General features: G+C 48.5%; 1 protein-coding gene across 7 annotated transcripts in view; it reads left to right on the forward strand.

Annotated features, from left to right (window-relative positions):
* camk2g1 (calcium/calmodulin-dependent protein kinase (CaM kinase) II gamma 1) overlaps positions 1–16,101 on the forward strand; it is a 43,355-nt gene extending 27,254 nt beyond the window's left edge. Inside the window, exons 9-23 of one of the 7 annotated variants that reach the window (XM_010864090.3) lie at positions 519–613; positions 1,517–1,639; positions 1,972–2,055; positions 2,168–2,210; positions 3,942–4,001; positions 6,647–6,687; positions 6,773–6,856; positions 8,489–8,527; positions 8,613–8,658; positions 8,924–9,007; positions 11,764–11,913; positions 12,915–12,990; positions 13,098–13,192; positions 13,273–13,509; positions 13,636–16,101. In XM_010864090.3, coding sequence (XP_010862392.1) covers positions 519–613; positions 1,517–1,639; positions 1,972–2,055; positions 2,168–2,210; positions 3,942–4,001; positions 6,647–6,687; positions 6,773–6,856; positions 8,489–8,527; positions 8,613–8,658; positions 8,924–9,007; positions 11,764–11,913; positions 12,915–12,990; positions 13,098–13,192; positions 13,273–13,505 — 1,253 coding nt within the window. In that variant the 3' untranslated portion in view covers positions 13,506–13,509; positions 13,636–16,101. Of the gene's footprint in view, positions 1–518; positions 614–1,516; positions 1,640–1,971; positions 2,056–2,167; positions 2,211–3,941; positions 4,002–6,646; positions 6,688–6,772; positions 6,857–8,488; positions 8,528–8,612; positions 8,659–8,923; positions 9,008–9,157; positions 9,723–11,763; positions 11,914–12,914; positions 12,991–13,097; positions 13,193–13,272; positions 13,510–13,635 lie in introns of those variants that run through there. The other 6 variants (XM_010864106.4, XM_010864111.3, XM_010864148.3 and 3 more) reach the window with 6 other exon arrangements.
* The last annotated feature ends 1,839 nt before the right edge of the window (positions 16,102–17,940 follow it).

Raw genomic sequence — 17,940 nt, forward strand, 5'->3', positions numbered from 1 at the left:
CACATAATAGAATACAAGCCATTGTTTCCATTTATAGTGCAGAGATCATAGCAAATTTAAACTGTCTTTCTGTCATTGTTTCTATCATTCTCTTTCTGTATTTTCTCTATCTCTAACATTGACTCTGTCTTTCTCTCTGTCTCTGTCTTTCTCTCTGTCTCTGTCTTTCTCTCTGTCTCTGTCTTTCTCTCTGTCTGTCTCTGTCTTTCTCTCTGTCTGTCTCTGTCTTTCTCTCTGTCTGTCTCTGTCTTTCTCTCTGTCTTTCTCTGTCTTTCTCTCTGTCTCCGTCTCTTTTACTCTAACTCTCTTTATCTTTGTCCCTGTCTCTCTTTGTCCCTGTCTCTCTTTGTCCCTGTCTCCCCCATTCAATGTTCCTGTCTCTCTTTCTCTCTATTTGTCCCTTTCTCTCTCTCTTTGTCCCCCCCCCTCTCTCTCTCTCATTGTCTGCATCTCACTCGTTGTCTGTCCCTGTCTCTCTCTGTGTCTTTGTCTCTCTCTTTCTCTCAATCTCTCTGTAGGTGTAATACTGTATATCTTGTTGGTTGGCTATCCTCCATTCTGGGATGAAGACCAACACAAACTCTACCAGCAGATCAAGGCTGGGGCCTATGACGTGAGTGTCTGTGGGTGTGTCTGTGTGTGTTTGGTGTGTCTGTGTGTGTTGGGTGTGTCTGTGTGTGTTGGGTGTGTCTGTGTGTGTGGGTGTCTGTTTGTGGCGCTTCCTTTTTCGTTGGCTTGTGAGTGCTCGTGCGTGCATGCGTGCCTTTCAGCACAGGGTGCAGTGCAGAGGTTGACTGGGCAGCTGGTGAATGTTTAATGGTGTCCGATTGAGAGCTGCACCCCAGCTATTGATCCTATCAGCCTCCTGACGCATTGCAGAGGGGTGTTGTGTCCGTGCACTTGGGGGGGGGGGGGGGGGGGTGTTGTGTCTGTGCACTTGGGGGGGGGGGGGGGGGGGTGTTGTGTCTGTGCGCTCGGAGGGAGTGTGTGCAGGTGAGGGGGGGTATCTGCTCCTTGTCTCTGGTATTCAGGTTACACAGTCAATGGAGACGGGTACCGAGACTTGACATGGGAGTCATTCAAATAGGCGTCGCTCACTGAGTGTCTGTAGGTTGCCGTGACGCTCCGCATTGTGTTCTGTATGAAAGATTACTGTTTCCGCTCAGTTTTCAACTAAACCTGAAGAAGGCTTGTTAGTGTGAAACATGAAGGAACGTGTTGTGTTTAACACGTTAAGCCTCTGGATGAACTCCCTGTCTGTTGGCTGTTACCAGAGCCACTGTACCAGTATATGGCCATCAAGGCTGCCTTGTATTGTACATCAGAGGCAGGGAATACTATACTATTTGTTTTGTATTTTGTCCTTTTAACTGATGTTGTACCGCCTCCACTGCTTCTTCACGTTGGCCGGGTCTTCCTTGCAAAAGAGGGTCTGTCCTGGATTAAATAAAGGTCCAATATAAATTATGCAAATTAAGTTCTCTCTCCCTCTCCCTCCATCTCCTGCGCTGACCAGTTTCCTTCACCTGAGTGGGACACAGTTACGCCAGAGGCTAAAAACCTTATTAACCAGATGTTGACTATTAACCCCTCCAAGAGAATCACTGCTGATCAGGCTCTCAAGCACCCATGGATTTGCGTAAGTCTCAAGAAAACACACACAGCAGGCATGCTGTAGTTCAGTATATTTAGTTTAAATATGAATGGTAACTTTTGAAGTGTGTGAACTACACAATTTTTTTCTAACTGTTAAGGATGTTGTTTAATTTCAACATGCCATCTAGTGGCGTCTTTGTGTGCTTCACATCATTGTCATTATCTCAGATCTTTTTAAATGACAGCTGTAAGACATGAGTCGATACAAAGCCACTACTTTAGTTATCAGTTATTGATTTGCTGTCGATAAACGTTTGTCAAGTTACCGTTTTTCCACCCTAATTGGCTAATACTGTTCTTCCTACCGTCTTCCAGCAACGCTCCACTGTGGCTTCCATGATCCACAGGCAGGAGACGGTGGAATGTCTGCGCAAGTTCAACGCTCGGAGGAAACTCAAGGTTAGATACTTCTTGTACCTCTACATGTCTCCCCCCTCATTCCTTACCCCCCCTTTCTGCCTCAATCCTGTCATTTATATATTTTCTCTCTTCACTCCTCTTTCTCTACTAGGGAGCGATCCTCACCACAATGCTGGTGTCAAGGAACTTCTCAGGTGGGTGTGTCTTCCCCCCTCGCTCCAGTTACAGAGTGGGGGGAGGAGCGAACTCTACTCCATCCTTGGCTCTCCATCTATTGTAAACACTATACTGAGAGAAGTGTTCCTAAGTACTTAAGAGACGTGTGTGAAAGGACCTTCTCTAACCAGTTATCTGTGTCATCAGATTTTTTTCATTTTAAGAGTTACTATAAGCAGGTGTCATTCTAGAATTATAGTTTCGTGTTCAAATGCAAATAGCAGTACTGTATTCTGACTCTGTGTTTTAAATGTCTCTAACGCCTTTCTTCTCTCCTGGCTGACACCATGGTCTGAGGGACGGACAGGGTGGTGGATGTCTGTGTGGTCTGAGGGACAGACAGGGTGCTGGATGTCTGTGGTCTGAGGGACGGACAGGGTGCTGGATGTCTGTGGTCTGAGGGACGGACAGGGTGCTGGATGTCTGTGGTCTGAGGGACGGACAGGGTGGTGGATGTCTGTGGTCTGAGGGACGGACAGGGTGGTGGATGTCTGTGGTCTGAGGGACGGACAGGGTGCTGGATGTCTGTGTTGTCTGAGGGACGGACAGGGTGCTGGATGTCTGTGGTCTGAGGGACGGACAGGGTGCTGGATGTCTGTGTTGTCTGAGGGACGGACAGGGTGCTGGATGTCTGTGGTCTGAGGGACGGACAGGGTGCTGGATGTCTGTGGTCTGAGGGACGGACAGGGTGCTGGATGTCTGTGGTCTGAGGGACAGACAGGGTGGTGGATGTCTGTGGTCTGAGGGACAGACAGGGTGGTGGATGTCTGTGGTCTGAGGGACAGACAGGGTGCTGGATGTCTGTGGTCTGAGGGACGGACAGGGTGCTGGATGTCTGTGGTCTGAGGGACAGACAGGGTGCTGGATGTCTGTGTTGTCTGAGGGACGGACAGGGTGCTGGATGTCTGTGTTGTCTGAGGGACGGACAGGGTGCTGGATGTCTGTGGTCTGAGGGACGGACAGGGTGCTGGATGTCTGTGTTGTCTGAGGGACGGACAGGGTGCTGGATGTCTGTGGTCTGAGGGACGGACAGGGTGCTGGATGTCTGTGGTCTGAGGGACAGACAGGGTGGTGGATGTCTGTGGTCTGAGGGACAGACAGGGTGGTGGATGTCTGTGGTCTGAGGGACAGACAGGGTGCTGGATGTCTGTGGTCTGAGGGACGGACAGGGTGCTGGATGTCTGTGGTCTGAGGGACGGACAGGGTGCTGGATGTCTGTGTTGTCTGAGGGACGGACAGGGTGCTGGATGTCTGTGTTGTCTGAGGGACGGACAGGGTGCTGGATGTCTGTGTTGTCTGAGGGACAGACAGGGTGCTGGATGTCTGTGTTGTCTGAGGGACGGACAGGGTGCTGGATGTCTGTGGTCTGAGGGACGGACAGGGTGCTGGATGTCTGTGGTCTGAGGGACGGACAGGGTGCTGGATGTCTGTGGTCTGAGGGACGGACAGTGTGCTTGAGGTCTGAGGGACAGACAGTGTGCTGGATGTCTGAGGTCTTAGGGACATTCCCCTGTCAGTAAACAGGGGTGAGGACCTGGCCTTAAAGAATTGGGTTTCTGCATCCTAAATGGCATCCTACTCTTCATATACTGCACCCATTTTGGCTACTATGTGGAGAATAGGGTGTCATTTGAGATTGACCAATGTATTGGTTTAGCCCAGCCTGGTTCTGCATAGCTCCTCCCAACTTTAGTTTTTCTGTCCAATAGTGGGCCGGCAGCATACCAACCCTGCTGCTGTGTCCTCCACTGCCGCGCTGGCACAGGAAGGTATGTCACAGAGACACGCCCTCTTACTTACTCTCCACAAAGACTTCCTGCTTCCTGCCTAAGCCCCTTCTACTCCATACTAGAAGGGTGCACCTTGGGGTTTGTTAACTTTTAAAGCCGAGCCCCAGATTATCCAGCCCGTTCCTATCCTGCATGCAGCTCACGATAGCCTCACATCCCAACACACACCATACTAATACCATGCATACACACAGTCTAAACACATAAAAAAACAACACACTCTGAACTACCACTCAGACTCATTACATCATCAGATATCATCAAATTCACCAGCATATCAACCCCCCTCCCCACTCTCCTCTTTTGGTTCCGACCACGAGAGGGGGTTGAGGCGGGGGGGTGGGCGTGTGTCTGTGGCGACTGACCGACTGGGGGATGTACAGGAGCGGGGGAGGCACGCTGCCATCGTCTGACCTGGGGACAGTGGGTGGATTAAGGTCGGCGATCCCAATGTGGACTAAGACATGGTTGCGTGGCTTCTGAAAGGATCTGGAGAAGCTGGGTAGGTGCAAACAATATGGCAAAACAATCCACCAAACTGTTTACAGGGCAAAGTGGAGCTCCCACCATATTATCTACACCTACCTAGTCTTCTCAGATCTCCAGAAGTGTCTCTAAGATTTAGCCCATTAGTAATGATGAAGCAATGACGAAGGGGGACTAATGTCTGCCCTCGGCATACGATTGGTGCTCTGTGGCTTCGCATGATGATGATTGACGGAGCTTTATGCTAGGAGCCCTCCAGTTGCAGGGCTCTCCTCTGAGAATGGACCAATCGCCTGCCAGTAAGTCCTGAAGACTGATGACAACCGTCATATAAGCCACCTGCAGCTTAGCCTCCCTGCAATGGTGCAGGTGGACTTTACTTTCTGCTTGTGGTGCTTTGTCTTACCCAGTCACATCATCTCACCGTAGCACAGAAACCTCTGGCCAACTAGTTAGTACAAGGCGGCGTGTGAACAGTCTGGATGCGTCGCCTTGCTGCATGCAGACTTTTATTCCCTATAGTTCATTTCCCCAGTGTGCCTGCAGTCACCTCCCCTCCCCCTAGATGGAAAAGGAACAGATTGAGAAAAGTTCTAAAGGAAGAAGATGGACTAAACAGGATGTCCCTCTTCTTCCTTAAGTGTCTTCTTGGAAATGGTGACTGAACAGGTTAAAATAAAAGTGCTTAGATGGCCACCTTTCAGGCTTATTGTTCTGCAGCCGCCTGCCAGATTTTGGCTTTTTGAACCAAACACATCAAGGTCCATGCTTGCCTGGCCCACAGACAGCTGAACAGAAGACATAGCAGAGGTGAAAGGGAAGCCAATCAGGGCCAAGCTGTGTCCTACTTACTTCCTGAATGAAAGCTACGCAACCTGGGGACTGTAGTTGATGTGGAGGCTTCATGCATGGCGTGTCCGTGGTGTGTTCCAGTCATTCCTCTGCATGATGTAAAGCGCATGGCGTGGAACGGCTCTGGTTCCAACCCTGAGCCGGGGCACGCTCAGTCTGCTTCGCCCGCTGCTCCACTAGGGAGCAACACTGTCCCTGTCACAGCCAGTCGCACCCCCCGCACAGTAAGACACCCCTTTCCGACACACACACACACACACACACACACACACACACACTAGAAGGGCACGAAACATCCCATGCAACGGAATGAGGCCTGCTGTCTAAAACATGGGGCCGTCACCATCCCTCTCTCTCCCTTTTTCTTTTTTCGGATTATGCACCTCTGAGACATCTCTTTCCATCTGTTTTGTTCCTTCTCTATCCCACTTGTTAATGGAAGGTAAGGAACCCTGTGAGAATGCATGCATTGTGTTTGTGTGTGTTTGTGTGTCTGCGTGTGCATATTCATGTTTTACTTTGTGAGGGCCAAGTAGATGTCCACTTCAGAAGCCCTCACCAGTATACTATCCCATTGCTAATTAGGGAAAGTCAAGCCCATTTACCAGTACTTTATATATTTTGTGCTTGGTGTAGGTTGGATTTAGGGGTTTGGAGGGAGTTAGGTTTAGGTCAAATAAGATTTGGAATGGGAATCCCTATAATCATTGTAATTTGTGTATTTCTAAATGTTATACTCTCTGGGTGGGGATCAGCACATTACATGTGGGTTAAGTTTGGAGTATTGGGTTTAGGTTTACAATTAGGGTCAGTTTTAAGATTAAAATGTATTGCGTCTGTGTGTGTGTGTGTGTCTGTGTGTGTCAGCATTACATTAAGAACAGTTGTGACAGCAGCAGTGTCAACAGCTTTAGTCTAGACCAGAGGGAGAGGAGTGACAGACTACAGCCTCCTAAAGCCAATCGATAGTTTACATGAACCTGGCTTAACATCCGCCTTTCTCTTCTATTGCACTCATGTTGTCTTCAGTTCTCTCTGACTCCGGCTTCAGTTCACTCGCTTTTGTAGATTAAGGAAAAAGATACAATACTTGGAATTTAATGGGAAATGCCCATATGTCTGTCTTGATGCCAATTCACTGCTTCAGTCCCAAGAAAGTTTGAGTGTCTGTTTTTCTTGATTTGTATATTGTAGCATGTGGGGGCCAGGATGCATGGACTGGAGATATGTTGGAAGTCCAGTGTGCCTCTATTCTTCTGCTTTATCCCTCTCCTCTCCTTTTACAGCATGCAAAAGTTTACTTAACAAGAAGCTGGATGCTGCTAAGGTAGGACCTTAAATATCTCTCTATCCCCTCTTCTCTCTCCCTCTCAAGAAAGTTTGTAATTTGTTTTTGTGTATTTGTGTCTCAGCCCACGACCAACAACAACAGTAAGAACAGCATAGTGAGTGCCATCAACGCACTGAAGGACAACAGCATGGCTGCCTCACAGATGGTACAGAACCTTAACCTCCCTTCCTCCTTCCCATTTCTGTCATCATCACCCTTTCTGAAACCCTATTATCATAGTACACCAGTCTTCCCTTAATGTCCTTCTCATATCCTAACTTCCTAGTGCTCTAAACTCCTAGTATTCTAACCTACTAGTATCCAAACCTCCTAGAACCCGAGTATCCTAACCTCCTAGAACCTTTTATCTCCTGGAACGTTAACATTGTTGCACCCAAATCCCTAGTCCCCCGACCTCCTAGAACCATCCACTTGTTGTGCCTTTGCCCTTAGTACCCTAATCTCCACTTTTCCCTGTTCCCCTCATTCCGTCTACGTTAGTGAAACCTGTTACCTCCCGGCGCCCTAACCTCAGCCAGTGTGTTACCTCCCGGCGCCCTAACCTCAGCCAGTGTGTTACCTCCCGGCGCCCTAACCTCAGCCAGTGTGTTACCTCCCGGCGCCCTAACCTCAGCCAGTGTGTTACCTCCCGGCGCCCTAACCTCAGCCAGTGTGTTACCTCCCGGCGCCCTAACCTCAGCCAGTGTGTTACCTCCCGGCGCCCTAACCTCAGCCAGTGTGTTACCTCCCGGCGCCCTAACCTCAGCCAGTGTGTTACCTCCCGGCGCCCTAACCTCAGCCAGTGTGTTACCTCCCGGCGCCCTAACCTCAGCCAGTGTGTTACCTCCCGGCGCCCTAACCTCAGCCAGTGTGTTACCTTCCGGCGCCCTAACCTCAGCCAGTGTGTTACCTCCCGGCGCCCTAACCTCAGCCAGTGTGTTACCTCCCGGCGCCCTAACCTCAGCCAGTGTGTTACCTCCCGGCGCCCTAACCTCAGCCAGTGTGTTACCTCCCGGCGCCCTAACCTCAGCCAGTGTGTTACCTCCCGGCGCCCTAACCTCAGCCAGTGTGTTACCTCCCGGCGCCCTAACCTCAGCCAGTGTGTTACCTCCCGGCGCCCTAACCTCAGCCAGTGTGTTACCTCCCGGCGCCCTAACCTCAGCCAGTGTGTTACCTCCCGGCGCCCTAACCTCAGCCAGTGTGTTACCTCCCGGCGCCCTAACCTCAGCCAGTGTGTTACCTCCCGGCGCCCTAACCTCAGCCAGTGTGTTACCTCCCGGCGCCCTAACCTCAGCCAGTGGGTTACCTCCCGGCGCCCTAACCTCAGCCAGTGGGTTACCACCCGGCGCCCTAACCTCAGCCAGTGGGTTACCTCCCGGCGCCCTAACCTCAGCCAGTGGGTTACCTCCCGGCGCCCTAACCTCAGCCAGTGGGTTACCTCCCGGCGCCCTAACCTCAGCCAGTGTGTTCGTGCCAGGATGTCTGTGTTTTTCTGTTTGACACTTCAAACGTCTAAACCACTGAGTCACCCTTGTTCCCATCAACATCCTGTCCCAACCCAAAATCCCTAGCACCTGTGCCAACGTGCATGTATGACCACAGGCTGTGTTCATTTGTTTGTGTGTAGTAGGCTTAGGATTTTAGAAATACACCCGTTAACCAGCCCCCACAAGCAGCAGCTACTTACTAATGCCTGCTGACAATGTAATAGAGAACGTGGCAAGACAAAACAGTAGGGAACACACAGGGGGACAGGTTATAACCTCTCTCCATGTACTCTATGCTCCCCTTCTCCCAGGAATCTCAAAACACAGTGGTTGCTGCTGATGGGATCAAGGTGAGGGATTGTTGTGTGGTGTGAATGTGAGTGAGTCATCTGTTCTTGGGCTGTGAGTTGATGGTCTGTCTCCGTCTCTCTCCAGGGCTCCACGGAGAGTTGCAACACAACTGAGGATGAGGATATGAAAGGTATGGACCTGTCTCCGTGAGCCTCCCCCTCCCTCCCCCTCTTTTGTCTAACCGCATTGTTTCTGATAGGGATGATCTTCCCGCGCTCTATGACTAGCAGTGTGGTGAGGGGTGTGTGTGAGACTCACCTGTGTGTGTGTGTGTGTGTGTGTGTATGTGTGTTTGTTTGTTGGTGTGTGTGTGCGCGCACGTTACTGCGCGTTTGTGTACCTGTATGTACCGGTGTCTGTGTGTCTGGGTGTGTGTGTGTCCGTTCTAAATCTAGCGGACAGCGTTGTGATGATGAGTCAGGGCAGTGCTACTGAGGAGATGCCCCCCCTACTGACTTCGTCTGACAACTCGCCCGCCAGTAAGTGTTTCCACAGCAACCACAGCCTCTGGGATCGCCCCTTGACAATGACTGAACACTTCCTGACCCCTGACCTCTGTTAGTTCCGCTTCCCCACTACGCTAACTCTGACCTGTGTGTGTGTGTCTGTCCCTCTTTTTCCCTCCCTAGAGAGCAGCATGGGGAACATCCTGTTCTCTATCCCTCTGTTCTTGCTGAATCCCAAACCAGTCTCTTCCCCTCTGCCCCGCATTCTCACATCCGCACCCGCCTCAGCCATGTACGCGGGTGCCCGAACGCTCCGGGAGTCAAAACGACCCTGGATATAGATGCTAATTGGACTCTTGAAAAGCCACTTTGACCAAGCTCGCAACACTGCTGGTGTGGTCACGCTAATGGTTTCTCTGAGCGGATGGCTTTTATGTAGTCTGCAACGAGAAGCGGCAGCTGGGCAGAATTGGGGGAAGGTTATAGAAAGTGTTGGGCTTAGCTAATACGCTGAAGTTGTATGCGTGACAAACTGGCAGCCGTGGCTTTAAAAGACATTGGTTCCAAGAAACCATCTGAATCTCCCCACCGGCTCCAAAGCACAGTGCTGCCCCGACACTCACTATACAGAGCCTTTGGGGTGTATTCAGATCCTTTCGATTTCTCCACCTTTCGTTGTGTTATAGACTGAATTTATTATTGATGAATTTTTGTACATTTATTTGCCATTAATCTACACACAATATCCCGTAATGACAAAGCAAATAAAACAAGTCTTTGACATTTTTATGACATACATACATACACATCTCCTCCTGCTTCATCCGGGTCGCGGGGGCAGCAGTCTAAGCAGAGATGCCCAGACTTCCCTCTCCCCAGACACTTCCTCTAGCTCTTCCGGGGGGACACCGAGGCATTCCCAGGCCAGCCGGGAGACATAGTCCCTCCAGCATGTCCTAGGTCTTCCCCGGGGTCTCCTCCCGGTGGGACGGGACCGGAACACCTTCCCAGGAAGGCGTTCCGGAGGCATCCGAAACAGATGCCCAAGCCACCTCAGCTGACCCCTCTCGATGTGGAGGAGCAGCGGCTCTACTCTGAGCTCCTCCCGGGTGACCGAGCTTCTCACCCTATCTCTAAGGGATCGCCCAGCCACCCTGCGGAGAAAGCTCATTTCGGCCGCCTGTATCCGGGATCTTGTCCTTTCGGTCATGACCCAAAGCTCATGACCATAGGTGAGAGTAGGAACGTAGATTGACCGGTAAATCGAGAGCTTCGCCTTGCGGCTCAGCTCTTTCTTCACCACGACAGACCGATACATCGACCGCATTACTGCAGAAGCTGCACCGATCCGTCTGTCAATCTCCCGTTCCATCCTTTCCTCACTCCTGAACAAGACCCCTAGATACTTAAACTCCTCCACTTGAGGCAGGCACTCTCCACCAACCTGAAGTGGGCAAGCCACCCTTTTCCGATTTTAATGACAATTTATTGAAAAAAGAAAATATTGAGAAAGGGAGGTGACTTAGAACCCAGTCTCTAACTGAGCTTCATAGGTTGTCTACAGAAATGGAAGGAATATCTATGGGGAGACTTGAGTTCATAGAAACTGCTCAAATCCCAGTGTACAAAGATGTTAGAGAATTGACCCTGTAATTGTTGCCAAAGGCAAAATGCTTTGTACATGAGATTCTTTGGTTTATTTTCAATAAATTGGCACAAATTACTACTAACATGAGTTTTTGTGAGTAGATTGATGGCAACAATAAAATGCATTATAAATGAAGTCTATAACACAATAGAATCCGGAGAAAATGAAGGTGTCTGAATACTTTCCAAAAGGACTGTATGTTTGTGCAATCTATACAAAAACTGCAGGGAAACATGCGTAATATGCGACATTCATCGGTTTGAAGCGTATAACAAATATCACCCAAATGAAATGTTTAACTGTTACTGAGGTTTCTAGGTGGTAAAACAACATGGGACGTTGTTAATTTAAAAGTAATATATCTTAATGTGTCCTGTTGTTGATGGGTTCATTTGGCCCTCTCTTGACCACAAAGCGCCCTTGGAGCCGGGTGATACAGCTGGTTGGGGATTCACCCAGTCTTACTGTCATTCAGTGTGTCCTGAAAAACTGGACAAGATTGCCCCCTATCCTCCTGCCGTTGTCTCTTTCCATCTCTATAGCAGGGGTTGTTCAAAGAGAGGAGTCTCCTACTCATATTCCGGTCTCATTGTCCTTTGCTGTTGAAGTCTTCTTCTTCCTCCTCTTGGCTTACAGCGCTGCCATTTTCTCTGTCTGTTTTCCTGTATTGAGAGGCTGCTCTCTTTTTCTCAATAACTGCCCTTTCTCATATCTGCTGTGATCCAGTGGTTGGCCTCGGTTCTTTAAAATGCTGATTGGCCTTTCATCGTTAGTGTGTATTGTCAGTGTTTTTTATAGAGGGAAATGTGTTTTTGCCCTGTAATGTGTAATTTAATAGAGTAAGGAGTGCAGTAAAGGGACACTTAGCATCAGGATCTAGTCGATTTCTTCCCCATCAGCTGAGCTGGTCAGAGCCCCTCCACCTCCCCGCTCAATACCCTCTGTCTGTCTGTCTCTCTGTCTGTCTGTCTCTCTGCCTGCCTGTCTGCTGGTGCTCTCATTCAAATTAATCATTACTGTTCCTTCGTTATTTGTTTGAGTGGAATGTGTCTAACTGCATGCATACAAGTGTGCGCACGTGAGTGCATGTGTCTGTCTGTCTCTGTCTGTCTGTGTGTTGACCATGCATTGTGTGTTCCAGCCATTCCTCTGCATGACGTAAAGCGCATGGCGTGGAACAGCTCTGATCAAGGTTCCAACCCTGAGCCGGGGCACGCTCAGTCTGCTTCGCCCGCTGCTCCACTAGGGAGCAACACTGTCCCTGTCACAGCCAATAGCAACACACTTCACAGTAAGAACACATCCATAGATGGTAGAATTACATTCCCATGTCTTACCCACATAGTAAGAGAACAGACCTTTCAGAACAAGACCGTCCACTTTCTCACATTCATGACCGAGTATAAGCTCACACAGTAGACTGGGAGAGTCAGGATGTGGAGAACAGGAGATTTGAAAGTTGGAAACGGGGAGAGTCAAGTAAAATGTAATTCAAGGGCTGAGGATGTAGGCTAAAGGGGTTGTCTATTTTGCTTTTGATGTGGAGACAAGTCGAGTTTTATATCCCCCGATCATAACCTTAAACTGAACTTAACCCCTATCCTTAAACCTGACCCCTATCTCCATTTGTACTGTCAACTTAAACCTAACCCCTAAGTTGAAAATAACCCTTTTCAAGGTCTGATTTTCTGTTTTTTGAAGGGAGAGCTAGGGGAGGGCTAAGAGATGGAGACACGGGGAGGGCTAAGAGATGGAGGCACGGGGAGGCCTAAGAAATGGAGACACGGGGAGGCCTAAGAGATGGAGACACGGGGAGGCCTAAGAGATGGAGCCACGGGGAGGGCTAAGAGAGGGAGACACGGGGAGGGCTAAGAGATGGAGACACGGGGAGGGCTAAGAGATGGAGACACGGGGAGGCCTAAGAGATGGAGACACGGGGAGGCCTAAGAGATGGAGACACGGGGAGGCCTAAGAGATGGAGACACGGGGAGGCCTAAGAGATGGAGACACGGGGAGGCCTAAGAGATGGAGACACGGGGAGGCCTAAGAGATGGAGACACGGGGAGGCCTAAGAGATGGAGACACGGGGAGGCCTAAGAGATGGAGACACGGGGAGGCCTAAGAGATGGAGACACGGGGAGGCCTAAGAGATGGAGACACGGGGAGGGCTAAGAGATGGAGACAGTCAGTACAGACATAGTAGAGGGGAAAATTGCTTCTATATAGCCGTATCACTAAACTTCTGTCTCAACTCTTCCCCACCCGATCTTCTCTCTGGCTTTCTCTTTCTAGCTCGTAAGCAGGAGATCATCAAGATAACTGAACAGCTGATTGAGGCTGTGAACAATGGAGACTTTGAAGCCTACACGTAAGTACCGCCGTGACACTGTGAACGGTGCTCAGCCCTACCTGGTTTCACCAGTCTGACTGAATGTCTCTGAGGCCTAACACCCTGTCTCTCTACTGCCCCAACAGGAGGATTTGTGATCCAGGGCTGACCTCCTTTGAGCCTGAAGCCCTAGGGAACCTGGTGGAGGGCATGGACTTCCACAAGTTCTATTTTGAAAACTGTGAGTCTCTCTTTCGCTTTGTCACAAGCGTGCAATGTGTGCAGAAATCCAACCGTGTTGTGTGTTTGTGTGTGTCACAGTGCTGAGTAAGAACAGTAAGCCGGTCCACACCACCCTGCTGAACCCACATGTTCACCTTATTGGAGAGGAGGCAGCCTGCATCGCCTACATTCGCCTCACGCAATTTGTTGACGCCCAGGGCCGTCCCCGCTCCAGCCAATCGGAGGAAACTAGGGTGTGGCATCGCCGCGACAGCAAGTGGCTCAATGTCCACTTTCACTGCTCCGGGGCTCCGGCCGCACCTCTGCAGTGAACTGGTGCGTTCACACATTTTAGGAATTTCGGTCCTTGTGGGGGGACAAAGTTTTACATCCCCCAATCATGAACAAGGTTAAGGGTTAAGTTTCCTGCATTCTCTCTCACAAACATCTTCTTTCCCACAGGTGTCCAAACGCTCCAGTCTGTTGGAGTGTGAGTTTTGGGGGCGTGTTTTCGGCGAGTGTGTTTTGGGGGCGTGTCCTCTTTGTGGATTGGCCAATGCCAGGAGCCCGGCCGGGCAAGACCGCAATCTTTCCACAACACCAACCAATCCTGTCTCCTTTGATCCGCTGGGGTCTGGCCGAGTGTGGACTCCGCCCCTGTGGGATGATGCATGCATCTGACGTCCAATAGGAGGGCTCGTCCTTTGACCTCTGACCCCTCCCACCCGGCCGCCATTTTGTCTCCCGTCCATGGCAGCCATTTTGAGATGAGAGGAGTGGGGAGGAAGGGGTTAATGAACTTGTGATGACAGTTATGAGAATGAGTTATGAGTATACAGTGTAATATATGAATAGTAGCAGACAACACCGTCCTAACAAGCATTTCTATATATAAAATGAGAAGGGATGAAATGAGAGAGAGCGAGTGTGTGTTGGTAGAGGTGGACGTGTTTGACAGGTTGGTTTGCTCTGTTTCTCTGGAAATGGAGAATTCCCTAGCAGAATTCTATATGAATGGACAGTCGGTTCAATCAAAAGATGTAAGAACTTGATGCGAGGAAAAACTTGATATCAAATGGTGACTCACCAAAGTGTAGAACTTTAGGCTTTTTACACGTTTCTGTGTTGTTACTGTTTTTGTTGGTTTGTTTGTTTTCAGAGAGAAGGGAAAGTTTGGGTGCATTCAAGGGAGTTGTGTTCCTGTTGTGTTTTCAGCCTTGTGAGTATGTTTCTGTGGAGTGGGTCTGACTGAGTCTGTTTCAGGCAAATTTTAGGTGTCCTGAGTTTTAAAATGGTTTTTATTGTGAAAGTGAAGCTGCAGTGTCTGTTATATCTGTCTGCAGTAGGAGAGGACATTTGGGGAAAAGGTGTTTGCATTTTGCATGTTTTCCCTCCTGTCTCCTGCTTTCTTGCCCTGTTTTCTCCTTCTCTAAGCCCCTCCCATCTCTCAACCCTCTGGCTTTGTATGTATAAATGTGTATGTAGCCTATATATACCTGTATCAATGTCTGAGACTCAGTCAGAGTGCATGACAAAGGGGTGGATTCTGTCTTGCCAGGTTTTTTGTAACTACTTCAAATGTGCGCACGCACACACACACTATTCTGAGAAAAAAAACGTCCAGAGGCCTGACCTCTGTGTGGGTGACACAATATAATGTCACGATGACGAGCAACTCCCTTGCACGAGCGCATAGTAACACACACACACACACACACCTCTCCCACATTTGTATTCCACCCCCATGTCCCAAGCTGCCAGTCTCACACATGCTGTGTAGATACATATCGTGTACACACTTGCTTACACACGTGCGCGCACACACACACACTGCAGTGTGTCAAGCTTTGTAACATATCTTCAGTGCACTGTGCCCATAGTGAAATCCTGGCAGTGTGTGTCATATTTCTATCTGTTCTTAGTGCAACGCCCCTCCATTAGTACCTATGTCTCTCTGTTACTCTGTTTGTAAAGCCGTCTGTTTCTCTGTGTATGTATATGTGTGTCTGTCTGTTTGCTGGTTTGGGTTTTAACAATGTTTTATTATTATTATTTTTTTTTTATTGGTGTGCTGTTTGGATAGTTCTGCACTCTATACGTGCGTGCGCACACACACACACACACACACACACACACAAACAAGCGCATGCGCACACACACCAAAGTTACGCATACCATTTAACTGATTAGAGTAGCTGGTTAGAATATACCAGGGAAGGGAGGGTCTTAGCAGATCAGTTGTTGATTATACAAATCTATTACGCACACAAAGGGAATAGTGGGTGAATGAGGAGACATCATTTTGATTAAGAGTAAATTGATTAATTGTATTTCATCCCCTCAGTGGTATTTTAGTCCTTATATTATTGCCCATTCAGGTGAGAGAAGAGCGTTAGAGAGAGAGAGAGAGAGAGAGAGTTAGAGTGAGTTAGAGATCAGAGAAGTATTTATGCAGTTAAACCAGAGAGAGATGTATGCATGTTTCAGTTTAAGCATCTCCACAGTGCACCTACATGAACTAGGGTGGAGGACAGGGTTTATAATAACTATATATCATATTTGCATCTTTTGAAATGAAACCAAAACCCGCCTCCATCCACAATACTGAATATTGAATAGATAATAAAAACAAAATAAAAAAAATATAAATATTTAATTAAAAGGATTGAGGAGCCTTAGCTCGGTATAAAGCTCATTGTTAGTACTCTCCCTGCGTTGTGATGTTAACCTGTCGGGCTGCGCTTTCTTTCCTCAGCCGTCGTTGGACGCTGGAGTTTTTTTGCATGATCATGATGTACGGTAAAATAAAAGCCTAAATTCAGGACCATCACGTGTTTGTCCGAATGTTAGTAGGTCCTTTATCATAGCTTTGTTATTCTTCAAAAGTTGGGTCTTCAAAGTATTTAATAAAAATACTATTTCAGCAACCGTTTAAGTCTTTTTATTTTTCCATGCCACAAACGATGGGACCAATGTTACAGAGAACTGCAAAGATGAATGTATGCAAATTATATTGCGTTATTGTTATAAGTGATATACTAGTGTGTTGTTGGATTAACATGGGGGGTTACTATGCTTGTTTAACTGCTTCCCCAAGGCTGATAGTTGATAATGTATTTATATGGTCTCTTAGTCTTCATTTTCCATTGCTGTCGATTTCTTATCTAAGGTGACACTGCCGTCTTAAATTGCCTGCTGCGCCTATTTAGGGAAGTAGCTACTGTAACTTTTAAGGTGGACTATGTTGTTGTATGTTTTCCCTAAATTAATAGGCCAAGTCTCTTAGTCCATGTATTCTTTGTTTTTAATGAGGATGACCGTGACGCTGGTTAGTTTTGACACAGTTTCTAAATGTGAACATGTTCATGTTTTGCGAGAAGAATGTATTTCCTACTCTGTTTGCCTGTCTGAATTAGGATTTAGATTACATTTCTTTCTCATTACGTTAATTACATAGTCAAGTAACTATGTTGCATTGGTATTGGAATTAGGCAATGTTCCTTAAAGTTTTCCCCCCAAAACAAGCAAAACTATATCTGGGGTTTGGGGGCTTTTGCCAATCCCCAGATATAGTATCAAATCTCATTACCAGGTGAAAATATTATATCTTATCTTGAGCCATTTTATGTCATTTGAAACGGTCATCTTGCGATGTAACGTGGGACACTTCCAACCGATTGCCCCTGCAGCTACTGAGTGGAATAAGTGAAGACCTGGGTGGTTTGGTTCTGTAAGTCCTTCCAGCTCCTTAAACAGAATCTGAAAATAAAATTGTAGCTGGGAAGCTACTAAAAGTATCCCACACCGACATTGAAGCAATTCTACTTGCACCATATTGAAAGATTTTCTGTTTTGCTGCACCTATTGAAAATGGCAGCCTTTAAGCCTTTGTTAAAAATGCGTAGCCTAGACCCTGGTGTAACCAGCAACTACATTCCCATTCCAGATTTGGCCTTCATAGGTAAAACCATGGAATTATATATATTTGAATATGACAATCCCATTTCCAAAAACATTGGGGTAATGCGTAAAATGTAAATAAAAACAATGCAATGATGTGCAAATCATTTAAACTTTATATTCAGTAGAAAATAGTACAAAGACAAATCAAATGTTGAAATGTTGTCATCATCATCAACTACCGCTTATCTGGGGCCGGGCCGCGGGGGGCAGCAGTCTAAGCAGAGATGCCCAGACTCTCCCCAGACACTTCCTCCAGCTCTTCCGGGGGGAGACCGAGGCGTTCCCAGGCCAATCGGGAGACATAGTCCCTCCAGCGTGTCCTAGGTCTTCCCCAGGGTCTCCTCTCGGTGGGACGGGCCCGGAACACCTTCCCAGGAAGGCATTCCGGAGGCATCCGAAACAGATGCCCAAGCCACCTCAGCTGACCCCTCTCGATGTGGAGGAGCAGCGGCTCTACTCTGAGCTCCTCCCCATAAATAGGGTGACCAAGCTTCTCACCCTATTTCTAAGGTATCGCCCAGCCACCCTACGGAGAAAGCTCATTTCGGCCGCCTGTATCCGGGATCTTGACCCAAAGCTCATAACCATAGGTGAGAGTAGGAACGTAGATTGACCGGTAAATCGAGAGCTTCGCCTTGTGGCTCAGCTCTTTCTTCACCACGACAGACCGATACATCGACCGCATTACTGCAGAAGCTCCACCACCGGGTTCGGGGATTGCCGCCTCGACAGGCACCGGAGACCTTACGGCCACAGCTTTGAGCGGCCGCTTCAACAATGGCGGTGGAGAACATGGTCCACTCG

The sequence above is a fragment of the Esox lucius genome, chromosome 5 (assembly GCF_011004845.1).
Source record: "Esox lucius isolate fEsoLuc1 chromosome 5, fEsoLuc1.pri, whole genome shotgun sequence".
Taxonomy (NCBI): Eukaryota; Metazoa; Chordata; class Actinopteri; order Esociformes; family Esocidae; genus Esox; species Esox lucius.